Source organism: Nipponia nippon, unplaced genomic scaffold, assembly GCF_047370975.1.
Source record: "Nipponia nippon isolate SJK-2023a ecotype South Korea unplaced genomic scaffold, ASM4737097v1 scaffold_1, whole genome shotgun sequence".
In the NCBI taxonomy this organism is placed as follows: Eukaryota; Metazoa; Chordata; class Aves; order Pelecaniformes; family Threskiornithidae; genus Nipponia; species Nipponia nippon.
In genome coordinates this window covers 109165136-109186523 of record NW_028262290.1, presented here as the reverse complement: position 1 = coordinate 109186523, position 21388 = coordinate 109165136, and the positions used below count along the sequence as shown (strand labels likewise).

The following is a 21388-nucleotide window of genomic DNA, read 5'->3' as shown; positions in this document are numbered from 1 at the left end:
AAAGCATCCGTCACTTTAGTGTTTGTAACATCATGTAGGAACCACTGTGTTTTTTCACATCCTTTAACAAATCCCAATGCTAGGCATTTCTTGCTATGTTCTTACCTAAGTAAGTTTTATCGTTAGGACATAAGGACTGATACTGTGATGGAATGAGGTTATATCCAAAATTTTTGTTACTAAAGTGTGCAGTAGCTTCCTACATAGAAACAAGCTTCTGCCTTATTTCTGTACTTTGTTAGGGTGACTTACACTGATTTTACAGATACTCTTTCAGAAGAGAACCAGAAATCATACATCTCTGTACGATTGCAGCAAATAAATAGAGTTTGAACATGCTGTCAATAAATTGGATGTCAGTAGAAGCAGAGATAACGCCACCAGATCACACTGTATAGTTATTCAAGATGGGTGACTAGTAATGGTAGGTGTCTGGTTATGAAAACTAATACCGCTAATTGCATTACTCTCACTGGCCGTTCCACACAAGTGAAGAAGGAATTGTATACCTTTGCTCACCTAATTCCTGACACACTGCATAGGCTGTCATAGCCCACATATATCCACAGTGACAAAGAGAGAGGGAAAACAAGGCACAAGCCCGTGTCCAGAACTTCTCCTTAGGAAGAGTAAAAGTGCCATGAAGCTGAGCTCAGGTGTGATGGTTGGCTGGGGCTGGTTGTGCTTATCCTGCCCCTTCCTTCCTTTCCCTGTGAACTCCTTTGATCTACCCCTACCCAGCTCCCACCCGAAGTTCAATACCATGTGCAAATATAGCAAGCGGCTGCTTGAAAATACTGTCTCCTCAGGTGTTTGTAGTGCTGCAAAATCTACAGCAAAGAGAGAGTGAGGAAAGCTGATAGCCCTGAGTCAACGCACAAAGAATGTGAGTTGCATCAAGGGTGCGGCTGACGGGGGTTTCTTCAGATTCAGCCATCTCCTGCTGTTTGCATCCAAAGCAGACACAGATAGGAATGATAAGAGATTGCAACACTGTGATTCTCCTAAACAACTGCAGCTACCAGTCCTTATTTGGGCTAGCAAATATCAAAGAAGTCAGCCTTCCCTTATATCCTTTCCTTGTTTTGCATTATGGAGGTATCTCTGCCTTAACTCACTTTTCTGCATCAATTCCTAAATGTTACTCAAATTAAAACAAAGACACCCAGAGGCTGACTATACTAGTCAATTCAACATTTTCAGGAACATTCTCCAGCATGTAAATGAATTGCCACAGAGCGGCTTGAGTCCACCAAAATGTTAAACTCGGTCTCCAGACCAGTGTGGTTGCATCCAAACTACCTACCAGGAGCAATCCTTGGCCTCTGCTAACTCTCAAACCATGCTCGGGAAAATACTAGCCAGCCTAGCCTGGGACTGTTCATATAAATGAATAGCGCAGATTATCTAGCCCAATGTGCAGGGAACACCCCCTGCATAATTGACCAATATGGACATGGTCATACCTATTTCCCAATATTTCAAAGTCAGCGGTTCTGTTTCTTACTCATCTCAGCATGCACATGTTCAATAACTAGAGTATCTCAGTAGGTAAATTTTCCTTTCTAGCCAAAAAAAAGCAAAGATGATCATCAGTTCTTTTCTCCCAGGCCTGTAAGACAATGTCCCCTAATAATTATAGACACTTCATTGCTTGTTTCTTCCCTGTGACTCCAGAGATATGCCATTACCTTGCATTTTCCACATGAAAACTTGGCCCAGTAGCAAAGCTGTCATTGAAGAGAATGGGAAAAGGGTTATTCTGTCATGTACATTGAGGCTGTGTTAAAGCATTTAACCACAGGGTAGATGGTAATTTTTATTTAAAGCAAAATAAGTCATAATGCTTAAAAAAATTCTATCACATTTTATTCAGCACTGCATAGCTAAATAATAAAGACATATGGGGCAAAGGCTGGGCAATTCAATATGATTAATTCAACCTATATCCCAGAGATACTGCAACTGTGCTGAAACAAATCCTATAGGACATGGCCAGGCAGCCAGCTGCCTTTTTCCCTTTATCCTATCTTTAACTTCCAAAATCCTTCTCAAGTACATGTTTTCTGCAGTGTGTTGGAGACCATCACCAAATACGATTGAGCAGAAGGGCAGGTTCTGGAGACCGGAGAGGTCGCACAGCGCCTGACTTCCCAGCAATGGCATCTTCATTTTCTGATGAGGAGGAGCCAATGTAAATGCCCCTGAGGATGGCCTTACAGCAATTTGGTCAGTGTAGTAATGTGCAATATTTAAAACTGAGATCTGGGCAAGTAACGTGGTGCTGGAGGATTGGATCTGTAAGGCAAAGCAGCTGCTCCAGAGGTCCTGACATCTTCACGGCATGTGTTTCTGGGTGTTTTAGTTCAGACTGCCTCTCGTGTGATCCTATGGACTGAATGTCCATTTCTGGTTGGAATGTGCTACGTGTGTCCCTGGAGCACGTCTTTCAGCTTAGCTTCATCTGGAAGGAACAGAGCTTGTGCGCCCCAAGACCGTGTCATGAAGGGAATCACCTTCAAAAGCACACTCCTGATCCATACCAAGATGTTTCTACAAATGGGATTTGTTTACACTCTTCCTTATTTCCCTTTCTCTTGTTTTCTCTTTGCCAGTACCCTTGACTGCAATCTGCTGTTTCTAGAAAAAAAGAAACAACAACAAAGTATTTGACTTCCTACAGAAGTTTTAATCTTTAGAAGGCAAGACAGGACCTGGATTCCAACTTCAGTCTTTGAGGTTTCCAGACTGGGCCAATCCCAAACCCAGAATATAAACAAACCCAGTCTTTCACAGGTTACCTAAAAAACCGCTCGATATGAAAATGGCAGTGGGATGCAAATGCCAAGCAATTCCTATTACCCTGCAATACTGTGAGATAAGCTAGATGAAGTAAAACCCTGGATAATACAAAACATACGTAAGATCTGTGGTGAAAAGAATGGGCTGAAAACGTCTGCCTTAAAAAAAACAGGCAGCTCTGCAGAGCCGGTCCACCGGTACACATCAGCAAGCAGGGGAGGAGCCAGGGCTGGCCATTGCGTCCTCAGGAATCGGGTACTGGCTACTGGATCGAGGGAAAGTTAGTTAGTCCATAAACCAGATTATCGAGGGCTGACATCACGTTTTACCTGCTGTCAAAACATGGCTACAAAGAGGGGTTCAGAGGGGTCACCTGAATGCCCTGAGCTTTTTCTTCCTTCCTATTTATAACGTGGTCCCCAGCACACCTCAGGATATCTGTTTGATCTCAACTCCCTGCTATTTACTTCTTGAGCTCCCAGCAGCTTTGATGGCAGTACTCCCTTTCTGTTCAGACGGATGAGCAATTCTCTGAGCATTTCAGTAAACCTTCCAGAGGTAATTAAGATATAGCTGTCTCCACAGCTTCCTCTCCTCCAAACTCAGGTTCAGACCTTAAAATCCCCACGTGACTTGCTGCCGAGAGGATGCGAGCCTCTAATCAATTCCGTGTGCACGCTCCAACCTCCATCAGACCTCCCAGCTACCAGCTTGTGATATCCTGCACTGCTGGTAAGAACACAATATCCTGGTGTAATAGAAAGCATACCATAAACCAGCCCAGGGATATATGAGAATAAAGTGACCTGTCTCCTGCCACTTTTTTTTCTGAAATGGGTCAGATTGGGTACGCTACTTCACATGCTCCATCACCCCATCTTCATAAGCATCTCCCCAGCTACAAGCTCCTCGTCATTTGATTTTATGCATTACTTCCTTTCCCAGCTACTCCTGCAGAACTAGAGACCCAATTCATTTCAGAAATGAGACCCAGCGCAAGAGCATTAACTTCTCCAGGCCTGCTTCCTTCCTGACCTCACTGCTTATTTGAGTGTAAAAGAACTGATGCTGCAGTTTTCAAAGAGGCAAGCGAGGACCACAATTTCTGTTCCCAGTCTGTGGGAGTGGGAAAGTGACTTCGGCATAAATACATGCAATTTGATACTTTAAATATATTTTAAACCAGCTCCTTTTCCTTTAAAACTAATTTCCTCTGAATACAGAAATTTATCATCAATGACTCAAGCTTCCTCAAGGTTTTACCAATTTGAACGTCAATAATCTTCCTTTGTGTATTCATGCTACATTGCCTAGCCCTCACTCACCCAGCGAGCGCTTGCTCATGCAAACTGATACTTTGGCTTTTCTGGTTTATTTGGATGAGTGAGTGCTTTTTCACTATGGGCCTTGCCTAATCTATTAATTTGAGATGAGGGTCTTGTGGGAATTGCAGATGAGCCTGCAAATGGATGAGTGGTTTAAAATCTTGCCTGTTTTCTATATGGTCACAGCAGAAGGAAAACAAATGCCTGGGCCTCTCAGGAGAGGCACCACTGGAGACTGGTTTCGTACAAATGATTTTGCTTTTTCCTTTTGTTGCTTGTCATCTGCAATACCCTCTTGTTCCCTTCAACGCCAGCTGGATTAGAGGCAGCCAGTATGGAGATGTATGCATGTTAATTGGCCACGTGGGCTGATGGCGACAGAACTGCTTGCTGCTGAGGCTGCAACCTCTCGTCCCTACCTACCGCCAGGTTTCACAAGGCTTGCGAGGTCCTCGCTCTTCCGTGGAATTTGGTTAAAATTCGTTAACAGGGATGGGGCCCGATAGATGAAGTGACTGCATGAATCTTGCTTCCAGGCTAAAAAATCGGGAACTGGCAAGGAGCTGTGATTGCCTGACTTGAAACAGCTGAAATGTGCCCTTGATGTCCTTGCTAGCGCCTCAGGAATAATGACAGGTTTAGAGAGTGCAACTCCATGACCTTATTTGAATTGGAGCACACTGCAGTATGTCTGAACGCTCTCTTGAGGCTTTTTTTTAAAGTTTAAAGAGACTGTATCAGGACATCAGTGTGGTCCAAGGTTACCAAAGTTGTTACGGCTAATGGGAGAGGCATATGCGCTCCACGATCCTGATGTTTGTCATTCACAGATCTGCTCCTGACCTTTGTTTTTATCTCTGCATCTCACCCCTGAAGCTAACATAAAGTGCAACAGAAGCCAGACCTACTTGAACAAACCCACACAGAAGTCAGAAGGCTTCCCTGCAGAGTCGGCTGCCGACTCACACGGACTTCCCTCGGGAAAGGAAACCAAGGAGGTCGCGTTTCATTTGCCGTTTCTCAAGAACCAGAAGATTGACCATACGTGAACGCCAGGCTTATCCAAGTAGAGAGAAGATGGCAAAGGGAAAATAAGAACTATGACGAAAAAGTCTCAAAAACACAAGTGAGAGCTCGTCACTGCCTTTCTGGGAGACCTATGCATCTCACAAGTGCAAAAAAGAGAAAAATTTTTCCAAAGGAGGTAAATTTCTCTGTGTGGCCTAAAAAATTAGATGCTGAAGTAGGAGCCAGGGCTTTGTAAGCTGTAAGTCTGTCTGAGCCCAACCTCCCCTCTGTAAAATGCGGATAACAAGTAGCACAAATAGCTAAATAATTTTTAAGAATAACAACTTAATAGCTACATAGTGCTTTACAGCCAGGGCAGGCTTTAGGAATGCTAAATATTCTTAAAATCTTGACCTTTCACCATGATTTTGGTTTGGTATATCCGAGAGGGTGTTTGCTGTTTGAGGGAACAGCTGCACTCTCACTTCTTAAGCGAAGCTTCATCCCTGACATAGAAAGATGGCAAAGTCGATGAGATACAACATTGGCATTGCTGCTCTGTTCACTCTTAATTACTGGTGTGGTGACGAGTGCTGTATAAATCAAGCCAGTCCAGTAAAGAGTTCTTACCACAGGCTGGTTAACCACTACATTAATATGAACATCTGACACTTCATTTTCTAGGAGGGATTAAAACCAGGGTAAAAGCTTGCAGGAGGCCCTTCTTTTGTATGCGTGGGGCGGGTGGGGGGAACAGAGGCTGTGAGCAGCGAAGTCCATGGTTTCAGCTGGTATAGATGCTTCAGCCCTCCTCTTTAGCCTGTAATGTGGAGCCCACTTACACTTACACTTAGAGCCCAGTGTGAAAGACGGCAATGAACTCGAATGGGGTTTGCTGCATAATGGTTGTGTATGTGCCTATAGGCAGGTCCAAAGCAGACAAATAATTCACTGCCATTGGTAATCAGAGTGGAATGATGTATTTGCTTTCTTTCCATTTAAAAAAAAAATAAAAATCCAGCCTGAGCATTTTTAATAGCAGCATTTCTCTAGGAAAGGCATTTGTTTGCTTTAGTGCCTGTAAAATTTGTCAGAATGACAGTCTGGGAAATGGAAAGCCTCGTCTTATTCACAGAACAAGTATAACAAGTCCTGCAAGCTCTCTTCCGATGTTTCACCAATATGCCTCTACTCAAAGCTGGCAGATTAGACTTCATATTCAACACAGCACTTTCTTTAAGTTTAAGAATTAAATGCTTCAATGTCTTCATAAATCTGGGTCTAACACAGATGACTACCTCCCACCCAAATAGCAATGGCGTTGCTACAGGCACAAGTTTTGTTGGGGACAGGGCCAGGACTTGTGCTGCCAGGACTTGCCCAAGAAGAGCAGAGGTCACCAGGCATCTCCTTCGGGCCCCGTAGCCCACACTTTACAGCACCATTATTTTACCAAAGCTGTGCTTTTCCCCTCAGCACCCAGCCTCGCTGTGGAACTCATCACTGCACGATGTTGTGATGTACATGAGCAATTCATGAAAGAGTTCAAGTTCATTGACAGCTATTAAATACAGGGACACAAGTGCAATCATTCTCAGGAAAGGTCTAACACCGTGGCAGCCATTGGGGTCGGGTGGGATGGGGAAGGAGAGGTATCATGGAAGCATTGATTTTTGTTTGACACAGTACAGCTGCTCTCCTGTTACACTGAATTAATACTGGCAAGCAAAAGTGGAAGTCCTTAGGCACTGCTCCCCAGCTCTTCAGGCATTTACATACACAGAACAGCTCTTCTCCTTCATCTGGGGAGGGAACGGCCCTCATCTGCCACCACTGGAGCTAGTTTTGAATCGCAGAGAGGGATTTTCCCCGGTGTCAGCTCAGGAGCTGCTCTCTCCCTGAGCTCATGGAGTGGGACACATGCTCTGTCCAGCTACAGAAAATACTTGCGGAGTGACGGGGGTCTAGGGACTGCCAGATCTCTGAGATATCAATTAGAGGTGGGCAATAATTTGGGTTGAGTTCCCCTGATTCGACTCTGATACCAGGCTGCCTGCCGCCTACGTGTTTCTGGCTGTTAGCTGCATAAATCACTCCCACATCACACAAACCTACCCAAGATCTCTATGTGTGGGATTGGATTGACCCAGAGGTACAGGAGGGGAAGAGACAATATTTGTCCCTAATGTTCTGGGGAAAGGCTCTAAAGCTTGACCCCGTGTTAAGTAATGCTTCATTCCACTAGGAGCTTCCCTAATCTCCAAGGCATTACTCATGGAGGAGGGACCTACTTACCACGAGTAAAGGCTTTGGAATCTGGCCTTTAATGTGAAGCACTATCTTAGCAATACTGAATAAGTAAATCTCTGCTTCAATGTACAATGTATGCATGATATTAGGAAAACACTGCATAACAAAGAGCAAAATAAGGAAAGCCAGTGAGGAGCACTTCAGTCTACGTTCAAGCTTGCCCAAGTTAACACAGCCCTGTTGATTTACAGGCAGTAGAGCAAGCTCTTGATCTTATTTTCCAACAAATTGCAGGAACAAGATGCTGACGAGTTATTTAAGGAATGTGCTCCTCTAACACCTTATTGAACCTGTCCATATGTCCTTCCATGTGCAGAGGCATTGCAATTTTGAACAGCACTAAGAAAAGAGACTGGCCTCCATAGGCACACATACGACTTCCACAGATCCTAGCATAGTCTCACAAAAGACAAGGATACTCAGGACCATTAACACTTGTTGCCTGACCTTCCTTCATCCCAAGCAGCAGATTCCCCAAAATAACTTACCACGACAGAGAAAGAAAGGCAACAGCATTTTATCTGTGAAGACTTCTGGACACATATTTTTTTCCCACAGAAAAGCAGAGCATATAGCAAGACAGAAAGCACATTTTCTGCTCTGTGCTGTTGGGTATGCCCAGTGGTCCAACCTGTCTGCTGGTACCACTACAAAAGAAGAGATCAAACTCATCAGGTTATAGCCTCATGAATTATTTTTGTAACTGATTTCGGGGGGAGGCAGAGAGGGAAGGAGAAGGAATTGAGTTTGTTTCAAGCTTGTCCTCTTCACATAAAAAAAAAAGAAAGAGTGGGGGGAAAAAAATCCTCTTTCTTCATTATTTTTGCTGTAACAGAACTGTGTTCAGTGACTACACAGCCTGAAGGTAGGTAAGCATGGAAATTAACTCATGTAATATATCACAAAAATACACTTACGTTCTTTGACTGCTTTAAATTCATATATTGCTCGCAGTTCATAATCTACAGTGAGAATGTGATTAAGAGAGTTGAGAAATGAATTTAAAAAATTATGTTATTTTAGTGAGCAAATTCTGCAGTCTACACCATGTTATCTCACTAACTCCACTCAAAATGAAACAACATCCAGTCCGAATATCTGCTCCATTCCTGTCTTACACAGAGATGTCAACAAGAGGGCACAGGCTGATTTTTATGATGTGAATCAAGTCTGGTAGAAACTATTACTTCTTAAGTTTCAGTAGTGGGTTGGCCCCATAGATGGTATAAAATCAAGACTATCCCTGCCCTAAGGGACTTACAGTCTAAAAAAAGACCAAAGGGAAGTATTTGTCTCTTGCAAAGTGATTTATTTGGTTGGTTTTCTGAGTTTATAGTCTACTTTGGAGGTGGGCACATTTGTCATGTAAATTTTAGCTTTCTGTGAGAAGCACAGAACAGGCCGTGCGGATAATGCATGTTGTTTCCATTTTTCCAGAAATAGTGTTTTGTTTACAAAAAAATCCAAAATATTCTTTTCAGTCTGTTCAGACATTTTGAAGTGCTTTAATTTATTGGTTAAGAATGATTTTTATTTCTAGGCTTCCTTTAATATCTTTCCTAAAGAAAACATCTTATGGACAACATGTGTCACTCCCACAAGTGATTCTACATTTTTGTTCTACTGAAAAATTCTGGGGAAAAAACTGAAGGAAAAAATTCAAAACCTGAAAGTTGTCAAATAACCAAACCACCTGCTTTTCAGTAAACTCTGTCATACTAACCAAAAGTAATCATTTCAACAAAAAGTGATCATTGTAAACAAACCTGCAGCAAAGCAGAGCCCTGGACTAATTGTCAGATTGGGTCATCTGCAGGACTCTGATTTAGCATTCCACATCGTAATTGGGTCTATGACCACCTGCTTTGGTCACTGGAAATGAATGCAGCTGGACTTGGCAGGTCACTCTGTCAAATATTTGCTAAGGGATGCACGTGAGTGCTCGTTAGCTGTTATTTGCCATTCAGGCTTTAGTCAATGTAAATTGTTGCTGAAGTCTTGTTGTCAGTAATAAGAGTAGTGGCAAAGGTCCTTAGGTAAAGAAATACAATTTCCTCTCTCCATTGCCACGGGGCTTTCTGAACACAACAGCATGAACGCATGTTAGACAATCTACAATTCATAATGCTTCCTAAACAGAAGAGGCACAAAAAGTAACGTGGCTTAGTGGGGACTGCAGGCTTCGTGTCAGAAACTCCGTGTCCTGGTCACGGCTGCACCAATGACTTGCTCTGTATCCTTCAGTGAAGGGCATAACCTCTGTCCCTGTGCTTCACTTTCCTTTAGATAATGATATCTACCCTCACTTTATAAAATATTGTAAAATATACATGTAAGATAGGTTGGATCATTACAGGGCAAGCATACAAACAAATATATACACACCCAGACAAGCCATAGTGATACATAAAATGCAGACACTCCCATGCACAGAAATGTACTGATGACCTTAGGCTAATGACTGCAGTCTGGGTGGTACTGCTGGTATTCACAGAGCACACACTCAAATAGCTGTGCAGGTCTGCGCAGGCAGCCAGCGAGCCCTTTTGCACAACGTTGGCTAGCGTGGATGTTCCTGGGCACGCTGAGCCGTTTGGGGTAGCTGGCAGCTGCCGGGATGCTGCCGGGCGTGCAGTGCTGCTAGCTCTTCTCCAGTGTCAGAGGGGAGGGTTTATAATCACAGCAGAGAAAAAGGGAAAACTTCCCACTTTCTAGACAGCTGGGATTTTTATTTACTTATTTATCATAGCTGCTATCTCCTTTAAAGCCCTTATGTAATTAGCAGGAGCCTTGCTAGACTAAATGCAGCGCAGCTGGTGGCCAGGTTCCAGAAGTGTCTTGTTCAATGTTTTGCACAGCAGCAAATGGCCTGACTTCTTCCACGTAATTTTAAATTGCTATGTTTGGAAACACAGAAATGAAAAGACTTGGGAGGAGAAAGGAAACAGAAGGAAAACCGGTTGTGGAGAATATAGATTCCCCCAATTTTAAGTGCAATTTTAGAAGCAATCTGAAAATAGTTCAATCCAGATGGGCCTGTGCTTCCTAATTTTCGCACTTCCAGAGTCCTCCCACAGGATATCAGGTTATTAATATTATTTTATCAGAAACAAATATCACAGGCACATCATATCCTGAGTACCTGGCACTGCGGCTAGCTCTGCTGAGAGCTTTACCCAAGTAATAACCCCTTCACTGTCTGACAGACACCTCACAGCTTCAAGTCTTAGAGCAGCTCATGTGTGGTACACAACTGAGTCTTGTTTCATGTATTGCTTGCTAGATCACCTATAAACTTGCGAAGTTAGACTGTTGTTCTTTAAAAGAAATAGGTCTAGTGATACTCCTGCTGTCCATGAACTGAGCCCTTCCACCAAACTTCATGCAGGGTTCCTGTCCAATCATCTGATGCAGGTTCTTTCAAATCGTCCTTGCCAAGCCAGTTAGCACAGACTGAACAGCACTGGTCAAATTACTGCATCTGCAGTGTTCTGGTTAGAGTCATAAGCTGAATGTTGCTCCATCCCAGAAGGAAGAGGCTTATGGTACTTTGCTCCCCTCAGGCTGCCTGGTCCGTACTTTTGCCCTGGTACGAGTTCAGCCACACGTGAACAGCGCTGTTTGTGAACAGCAACAGTATTGTGTAACTTTGTACCTGTCCTACCTCATAAGCAGGGCAACTTCTCATAAGTTCAGAAGTTATTCAGAAGCTGTTTATAGCAGTTCTGTAAAACCAAACCAAAACCAAAACCAAAAGCACCCAAACAATGATCGATGCCTGAACTCAAGCACCTCAGCATGCTTTTGGCTATTCCATAACCAGACAAATCAGTCTAATTTCTCATTGTGTATATTCAAACAGGAAGCTACTCTGCCAGCTACCAGGTTGCATTTGACCCTGAATAAAACTGCTGCTTTATCAGTTAATGCAATCCTAAGCAGACTTATAAGAGACTTAAACTTTATTTCATATGCAGGCAAATAGCTTTATCACCGTCTGACTTGCTTTATTGCTTTGTCTTTCAACACGTTAGATGTTAGGAGATCTTCCTAAGTTTCTCCTCCAGCAGCACCTCCCTCCCTGCTACTACTAACGCTTCAGGCACCGCTTCTAGTTTGGTGGCTGCTAGTTACCAAAAATAAAAGGTACCTTTAACCTGGTTTCTGAGAAGAAACAGAGTCTTGTTAGCTACTAGAAAGTGCCCTCAGAGAGAGAGAGATAGAAATGTTCTGTAATGAAAAAGATTTCCACTGAATTTCTCACCCTCGTCACACACCAAAGACTAGAATAATTAAATAGATTTAACTCTTACAGGATTTCTACATATTTCTTTAATCAAATAGAAATTTATAGGAAAATAGGTTTCATCAGTTCATCTGTTCTTGGAACTACTCCTTTTCCTATGCTGTAGTAATGAATTTTACAGATTTGTCAGAATCGCTCAACAGATGTTTATAATATTTAAGAAGCGTTCCATTTCAAAAAGCTCTGTGAAGCAAAGGATCCTCTACATTTTTTGATGCTTGGCACTCTATATTTGGCCAGCGTGACTCAGCACGGGAACGTGGTTTCTGTTCCCTGAATGGATGACTCGATCTGTACGTATGAGAACAGTGCCTGAAGAGAGCACATCACGTTGCACGTAGGAAAAGATAAGGAAAGAAGAATCCTCTAAGAGTTAAGTCTGCTTCAGAAATATTAAACATGCTTTGGAAATATTATTGACTTTTTCTATATAGGAATATAAATGGTCTATGATTTTAAGAAAAAAAAAAAGTAGTGATCAAATTCACCAACAGTTCTTATACTCACACCTTCTTGGCACAACATAATTTCCTGGGTTTTTTTGTAAATGCACTTAATTAATGGCTTGGTATTTGTTTCTGGAGAAATAAAGCTCCCCTCAAACATTCCTGTGCACAAATGTGATAACTAGTTGTGTTGCTTAATGCACTATAGGAAGAAATCAGATGGTGAACATGGTACGAAGAATGCAAGTAGACAATCCACACACACTAACATGAGAAGTCAAGTGAGATGGAATTAGCAAACATGCTTACTGAAAACAAAGCAAACATTCCCAAATGACATCAGATCCAATACTAAGCCCTCAAACTCCAAGAGATGGGATGACTGCAGGAGAGTACAAGCATCTGCAACGGGCTGGCCCTCTGCATACAGAGGCTTTCCCCACTAAGCATCTCAACAGAGAACTCGGCTCACTCTTAAAACAGCTCACATGAGGATTACTGCCTTTGTAAAACACACAAGAAAGCTTTACCATTCCCCAGTCTCTCACTCCAGGAGGAACAGACGGTTATGGAAGCATGGCTTTAAGTCTGTAGAAATGCTTGACCAACATCTGCTGTATTTTAATACTTCAGCAATAAGATTTTATAGATGCTGGAAAATGCAGACACACACACACACACACAAAGGATTACAGCTAGTATTTTTCAGTCCGATGTGGCTATTATTAGGAGTTCTGCATTTTACTTTGTTCACTGCCTAGGTTGTTATAATCTCCTAAGTATTAGCTAGAGCCCAGGTAAAAAGCAATCTGAAGAAGGAAGCAAACAAAAGCTGGGCTGCCTTGTAGCCAGAGCACGTCTCATGCAAAACATGCAGTAGCCTGCAGTACACCTTGACCACAGCACTCGGCCACTCCAGGCAGAAGAGCCCAATGGCTAGAGAATATGGCTAGCAGGCAAAACATGTGGGCAACCAAGCACCACCCACCCCATGTTCCCACTGTGGGCAAAACACCGTGGCCCATGTTTGCCAAAGTGTATGGGTACCATGGGGTTCTAATTGCTTATACGAAACTGGCCTCTTGCCTTCCCAGGGCAAAATGTACCCATCTGTAGAGCCAGTCATTAATTCTTACCGCGCAAGAGTTTTGTGAAATTTTAAGGATGCTACTTGAGACCTTTACCTGAAAAGTGCTCCCAGTGAATCATTATAGTTCATTACCAGGCCTCAATTTTTAAATAGCAAAAAAGAAGCCTCAGTCACTTGATTAAAAGGTGATTGCATACCAGCACAGACCAATAATTTGCTTCCCAAAAGCCAAGCCATATGAATTAGGAATAAAGAATGCCTATGGCTCTTGCACAGGACTTTCCAATAGCCCTGCTCACCCCATTAAGGAAATTTAGGCCTTACCTGACTTCTTGGTGAAAAGGTTGTGGTGAGGCAGACACATCTGTTGAGTGTTGGTGGTCTTGCTCTGAACTGCACAGCTCTGGGATGACAGAGATACTTGCCTATCACGGCTTCTTCTGGAAGTCCTGGTTGAGAAATGACAGCAGGCAAATGAGGTGCCCAGTTGTTTTGGGGCCTGAACCACAGCCCATGAGACCCAAGAGAGTCTTTTTTCTCCACGGCAGGATTTGAACCCTGTAGAAACATCTGCCAATTGTATGGGTATTCAAAAAACTGCATTCAAATGGTACAAACTGCTAAAATCTCCATGGTCGTAGAATCATAGAATGCTTTGGGATGGAAAGGACTTTTAAAGGTCATCTAGTCCAACACCCCTGCAATGAGTAGGGAGATCTTCAACCAGATCAGGTTGCTCAGAGCCCCATCCAACCTGACCTTGAAGGTTTCCAAGGATGGGGCATCTACCACCTCTCTGGGAAACCCTTTCCACTTTTTCACCACCCTCATCGTGAAAATTTTTTTCTTTGTGTTTAGTCTAAATCTACCCTCCTCCTTTTTTCAATCCAAAACTATGGTTCAACTGAGATAAGTGAGTCTCAGAGGGTACAAATTATGCCTTGATTTAAGATGGTCTGTTTGCTGAGTCTGTAGTATATGAAGACAATTCTCCTGATCAAGCTTTTGCAGGTTGGCTATGCTGCATTTCCTTTAAGGAGTTTAGACCTCTAGAGCATCCCCTAACTACTTTCTCCTTGGTTGTACAGTCCCCAATTATTTTCAATACTTGCTTATATTTCTTGCAACCTTGAAGTTTTTCAGAGGTGTTCAGTACTCCAGGGTCCTGAAGCTCTTATGTGAGGGCATTTTCATGATGCTCTCATCTGATAAGGGAATTACTTGATTTTTATCTTGCTATCAGGCATCCTTTTGTGACGCCTGTCTGATTCTTATGCATGTTATCAAGGTTGTGCTTTTGCTATTCATTGGATTCTTCCTATTTCACTTAGTCCATGTTTATAAATAATAGTTTAGACAAGACTTATTCTACTGTGAAACCTGTGATACTCGGTATCTTTCTTAAATCCTCTACCTTGGTTTAACAGAGAATTCCAGTCTGCATATTTTTAAAGAAAATGCCATGCTCATTGGTACTGCAGGAAAACTTTAAAAATTGGTGTTGAAATGACTGGCAAATAAATAAATAAATAAATAAATAAATAAATAAATAAAAGAGAGAGAAGTAAATCCCTTTTCCCTCAACATAAAAAAAATAAAAAGCCTGAAAATCTGATCTGTAGATACACTACCAAAAGGCGAAGAAGCAGATCCCATATTTATTAAGATGACATGATGCCTGACACTATTTCTGTGTGACAGAGTTCTGAATGTCCGTGGCTTGCAATACCCGATACAGATTTATCTGTACAGATACAGGGAGTAGAGGGAGGAGGGAAAGGGACTGTGGTCCTTCATCGCTGGGACCTGGGGATGCTCCTTGTCTTCCACACAGAGGCTTCTTCACCTCCTGCATAAAGTTCAATGAAGTTGTAGGACAGCTACAAGGAATGTGTTGTAGGAAATGCCTCTATGCTATTTCTTTCCCTGCTTCTCTGTGAAGGCCGGGTTTGGAGCGGGCTGAGTGCAAGGCATGCCAAGAAAGGTTCCCTGAGGAATATTGCCAGATCATCGCTCAGTTCCAGCAGTCCCAAGCAGGGCGTCAGATTGCCATGCACAGTTCAAAGCAGCTTTTATACAAGAATAATTGCAATCTGTGGCCAGTTAGCCTTTGAAACTTTTATTCCACAGTATAGTAAAACTTCTTCTATTAGCAATTATTTGTATTAAATTTATCTTTGAGAGATGCAGCTCTCTTTTCTCTGTTAGGCATCTTTCTACTTGCTGCATTAGAGAATGCCACCAGAATAAATACTGCTTATAAGCCTGCGGAGTTTATGATATGGTTGGGAGCCAAGAAAAAATGCTTTGTCTGTGTCTTGACAATTTTGTGGTAGCATAAAGCTGAAAAGACATCAAAACATTAACTGAGAGAACGCAAAACAGACTTGACAATATTTTGCACTTACCAGTGGCTTACTCAAGCTTGGATAGGTAAATATGTTCATAGCTGCCTTCAGAAAGGTCTACAATGAACTCAGCTGTGCACAAGTACTTAGTGCTTTCAATACTTAAACTTCAAAGAAAGAAAATAGCTCCATAGATATCATTCAGAACTAAATGCTGCCATCCTTGCTTTTATGAATTATTATTTTACTACATACCAAGTATTGTACAAGTCACTATGAATTTAAGTAGCTGGTTCTTGCTGTCTACAACTTAACCTCAGTCATTTACAATTACACCAGACAGAATTGCAGATTTCAGCTGACACCTAACCTAATTCCTACAACATCGAAGCCTATTGAATGCTGGGGAGGAATTCTCTGCGGAGCAACTCACCCAAAAATAGCCTTGCAATGAGGCAAAACTTGAGCATTGTGAACAGCATCTTGCCCTAATCTAACATCCACACAACAGCTCTGGAGCAGTGGGAAATTCTGTAACCACATCGTGACCACTACGACAGTGTATAGGTTAGAGAAGCAGCCGCAGCATCTTGTTCCATGTGAAACAAGAAGCAGAGCCAAATGTAGCCTATAATCATCTGTAAGGGGATGCTTAGGACAAATCGATTTGGCCATGGCTAGATGGTTGTGTTTTGGACATTTGAAATGGATTCCTTTTCTTTCAAAAGAAAACATTGCAGATGGACTTGCTGTCCACTATAGCCAGGACAGCACTCTACTACATGTAGGTTTAAAAATTTAATTCCGCCAGAAATCTTGAATATGTTGTTCTTTATTTCTACAAGGAGAATGAAAACAATTCTGCTTGCTTTAAGTAACATACCTTAAATTATACCCACTGCTCAGTATACCTGTGTGTGTATATTGTATTATGAGCACACCTGCACTTCAAAAATACGGTAGTAACTTGTGTATATTTTCAAGGTGCATTTCTTTTGTCCCCTTTCGTTCTGCTGATAATTTTCTCTCTGTGTGTGTGTTCAGATGTCACTGAACCACCAGCTGTCCAAACAAACTTAACTGGCTATCTTGCTATGTGAGGAAAATACTGTTTTTCATATAATCCTCCTACATCTCATACTGCTTGTAGCTTAGTTTCCTAAGGCAATGATGAGGTTAATATAATTGCACACTGTGTGTGTATGTTTATGTCTATGCATACCTTGAGTCAGTTTTCTCCCAGTAACCTTTGATCCTGCTGGCCAACCAGTCCAATATAACGAGGACATGGCAGCCTCAGATATTTTAAGTTCCTCCAGCTAGGCAAATAGGCAAGCAGATAGTGAGGAGAAAACCCTCATAAACTCTCCCACTGAGAAGGCTACAGTGTGGACGCCTTGGCTGAGTGCAAAGAGTGAACTCTCTAGTCCTGGGGAAACAACTGGAGTTTTCATCTAATTAGACAGCACAGAACACCACTGCAAGACAAAGCCATAGGAAACCAGACTCCATCACCTCCACAGCTCCTGAATGAGTTAGGTATCACCTAGATATGGGTTAAGGTTTAGGTTGCCTCTTGAGACATGGCTACTGCCATGTTCCTTGTTCAGGGGACACTTAACCCAATTTCTACATCACTGAAGCCTAATGAACATTCAAGGAAAATTCCTCGCAGAGCAACTCACTCCAAAATAACCTGTATGAATGAAGCTGTGGAGCCCTTCTGTAGGCCCAAGGGCCATCATGCTTTACAAATTAACCTCTGATGGTACATGCCCTTTTCTTTCCTCTTTGTTTAAGGTGCTCAGTAATTTGCTACCTATACAATGACTGACAGTTACAACATGTTCCAAGCTGTGGTTGTGGATTCATTGGTGGGGGAGGAGAGAGCAAAGCTCGTTGACCCCTGTCTGCTTTAGCTGCTGACGGCTACTATTAGCTTAGGTCTATGGCTAGCCCATGCAGGATAATTAACTCTTCTTTTCACCCTTTTTTGCTCTGCAGTCCAGGGAATTGGCTACATTATCAAGGTTACAGAGGTCTTGTGTGTAAGCTGGTGTGTTGAAAAGCCCTTTTTCCAATCCCTAATCAGTAGGCAAGACTGTAACTTTTCTTATGCTATTGGGCTGCTCAACCCATGGTCAGAGGCCATTTTGGCTGTTCAGCAGCACAGCTGACCCATCTGCAGGCGGAAAAGAACATACAAGAAGTCCTACTAACTCATCAAGCGGCATCACTTCCTCATACCCAACTGGCTGTAAATTGCTCTGTCTTTCTAAAATGATGACTAGAGTTAGATCAGCAAGCGTGGCCTTCCATACAATGTTCATTTTCCTCGGCGAAATGCCTTGTTCCTGTAACAGCATTGCCTCCATACAGCCAGTAGGAAGTGTCCTGTCAAATCATAGAATCATAGAATATCTCAAGTTGGAAGAGACCCATAAGAATAATTGAATACAATTCCCTGCTCCTCACAGGACTACCTAACACTAAATCATATGATTAAGAGCATCATCCAGTTGCTCCTTGAACTCCGACAGGCTTCGTGCCATGACCAACCACCCTTTTAGCGAAGAACCTTTTCCTAATGTCCAATTTGAACTTTCACTGATGCAGCTTCATTGCATTTTATCGTGTCCTATCACTGGTCACCAGAGAGAGGAGATCAGCACCTCCCCTTCCGTTGCCCCCCCTTGAGGAAGGTATAGGCTGCAATGAGGTCACCCCTCAGCCTTCTCTTCTCCAAGCTGAACAAACCAAGTGACCTCAGTCACTCACTCAACTTTGGTGACACCTCCAACCTAGGTAGACCATCATCTTCATCATTGTTTGCTTCCACTTCCAGAGCCTCATACCTATTTTATAAGGGAAGAGTAGAGATTAAATATTGCTTTATGATAAGCACAACTTGCATTTTTTGAACAAGATACACTAAAACTAGGTAACCAAACAGCACACAAGATAATCCCTTACCAAAATTTCAAATGAGTATCCCTACCAAGATCTATGAGTGTGTTGGAGAACAGCAAGAACAGGGTTGCTTCATGAGAGAGGATAAGCCAGAAGCCAAGGGTGACCCCCAATGCAAGCAGTGTCCTCACCAACTTGGTTGCCATCCCATAGGGCATAAACAGGGTGGGGATAACATGCTCCAGTGAGAATCCCCTACAGGGCAAGCTGATGGATCAGGGCCAGGGGACATTCCAGGGTCCAGTCACAAGCAGCAGGAGACAGAGCTGGAGGTCCACCCAGGAGACTAGGTCAGAGACAGAACTGAGTGCAAGCATGCCCACAACATAGTTCAGGCAAGAACTAAAGGCCCAGGACTGCCCTTAAATAGGGCTCCTGGGTCCATTGGCAGAGGGTGTGTGTGGGGACCCACATGAGGCTGGTTTGGGCTATTAAGGTCTATTAGTGCACTAAGGGCACTGAAAAGAGCTTGAAAATTTGCCCCTAATCAGGTATCAGGACAACATCTGTTGCTGCTCACACAGCTCTGTCTGTCAGTCCACCTATTCTCCCCCTGAAGCAGCTTCCCCACAAAACCTTCCATGGTTCAAGACTAACAGTATGTGATGGAGGAATCAAAGTGTGTACCCACACCAAGGAAAAGCCACTACCAATAGATACAATGGGTGGAGCCACAGACAGTGAGACCAGTTAGGAAAGAATGATTCAAAGGTGATGGATCACCACTTAGCACTAGAAATCACCTGCAGGACAAAGGCAAAACCATAGCTGACAAATGAAATGCTTTCTGGTGTCTGGGCCAGCAAAGCAGGTTTATTGCAAAGAGTACCGGCTAATTGATCAGCTTTTTGGTTCAAAGACAAGCCAGCCTGCCTACCCAGGTTATCTTGCAGTGGAAAGCAGTGTGTAGATGGGAGGAAAGAGGGAGCTGGGGGAAGAATGCATGGACACTCACATCTTGCTGGGTCTCAGAGTCAGGACCTGTCCTGAAGTTACTTCCTTCCCACCCCAGGCAGGGTTCCCAGGACCCGCGGTCCACACAGAGCCAGCTTATTCCACGATAGCACAGCCAGAGTAGAGATACCAGCAAGAAATAAACAAAATTTGATTGCCAGTATTGGTCCCCAAACCATGGATGCCCAACCACAACATGCCCAGCTACTCCGATCTCCAAAGTCAATAGGAGGGCAAGAAACTTCTCATGAAAATGAGTTTACATGTTGCACTTTGATACCGTGTCAACACAGAGTGAGGAATGACACCTACTGAATATCTCCCACATCCTGAAGCATCACCACAAGATGACTCTTAGTGTTTGAACATGAAAGCTATCACAGGGTAAAAAGTGGTATTGCTGTGAGGCTAAAAGGCAGAACAGGAATTAACTTTCTGGCAATATCATGTTCGCTTGATGATAAAAGGTCTTCGCTGTCTCAGACCTGTGTTTGGCAAAACCATACATCTAAATGGACATCTTTTTTTTTCAGAACTACCATCTTTGTTGGAGCTTTGTTGCCACAATAGCTAATGGTACAAAAATATTTGTGTGAATGCAAGCACGGGAAAGGCACAGAAAAAACTTTGCCATTTAATCTGTTAGGAAATTTCTATAAAGATGCTGCATAGAGGAACTGCAGAAGAAATATGCCTTTTTTTCTTGTTATGGTGTGACACAGTGTTGGGTCATGCTGGCTTTGCCTGTAAGCTTATATCAACAGTATCTCATCCTCTAGGAATCTCTGCTACCATTTTGGTTGAAGTACCTTTCTGGAAAAGAGGACTCTTGAGAAAGAAAAGCAGTTGTACAAGATGACCTAATAGTTGAATAATCTTTTCCCTTTAGGCAAAGCATGAAAGAACATGAAAGCTACCAAACAGGGTGATCAGAAATAACTGGAAATACGCGTCCTGAAGGGTGGTACGTGATAGCTCCCAAGGGTCACTCAAACAGTTATTTGCCCCTTCTAAACCTGGGGTTCTTTGGAGATTCACACTCCCCTCTTCTTCACTGTATTCTCTTTGAGACACACACACGCTCATTTACACACACATAGTGCCAGGATCTACACAGATATGTACCACTGGTGGAAAAGAAATGGCAGTATAGGAGCCCTAGAGATCCAAGAACTTTCCTGTTCTTATTTGAGAGCATGTTACTGAACTGACAGACTCTCCCTTCAGGCATCTGCCATACACATGTTGCTCAAAGATGCACACATTATACTCTACTTTGTTGAACATGTGTTTCCTCAAGTTGTCTCTGCAGAGCTAATTCAGCATGATGACAGTGGACTGTAAAGACCATTACTTAGACAGGACAATATTAATATACATTTTGTTTAATGGAGCCTTGTTAGCTCACTGCGAAGGAACACGTAAGCAAATCATCATTCATTAGGGAACCTTGAGTAACATCATAAGCTCCAGGACCCAATTTTGATTAAGAGTCTGAAGTGACCTCCAGGCACATATCCAGTGTTTCTTCACATCTGCAGCAGCATAGAAAGAGTAGTTTTTCCTGAAGTTACTTTTGTATTCTGCTCTTTAGATGTATGTTTAGATACAGAAATTCACATGAACCTAATACCTGAGAAGTGACTTTCTTAATAAAAAACTATAATAGGAAGTAGGTCAAATGCTGGTCTCATTTACAATTTCATTGACTTCTGGGGGGGTTTAGTGATCTGCCATGGACAAAAATTTGGCTCCATATTCCCAGAAAGGGTTATGGTTAGGAAATCTGAAACCATGTAACCTTTGTGCAATCATCAGGTGTGTAAGTA

At 42.7% G+C, this 21388-nt stretch overlaps 1 protein-coding gene across 2 annotated transcripts; it reads right to left on the bottom strand.

Annotated features, from left to right (window-relative positions):
* Nucleotides 1-2544: 2544 nt before the first annotated feature.
* Nucleotides 2545-18920, bottom strand: LOC148057550 (uncharacterized). 2 transcript variants are annotated; one of them, XM_087737787.1, is made up of 4 exons: nt 18609-18920; nt 18414-18490; nt 13612-13736; nt 2545-2640 (listed from the first exon to the last, which is right to left on the bottom strand). In XM_087737787.1, the coding sequence occupies exons 1-4, from the start codon at nt 18761-18763 to the stop codon at nt 2554-2556; spliced, it is 444 nt and encodes a 147-aa protein (XP_087593913.1). In that variant the 5' UTR covers nt 18764-18920; the 3' UTR covers nt 2545-2553. The 2 variants fall into 2 exon arrangements, 1 of the variants encoding a protein (XP_087593913.1); XR_015700078.1 differs by lacking the exons at nt 2545-2640; nt 13612-13736 and adding an exon at nt 16321-18029.
* Nucleotides 18921-21388: the final 2468 nt, after the last annotated feature.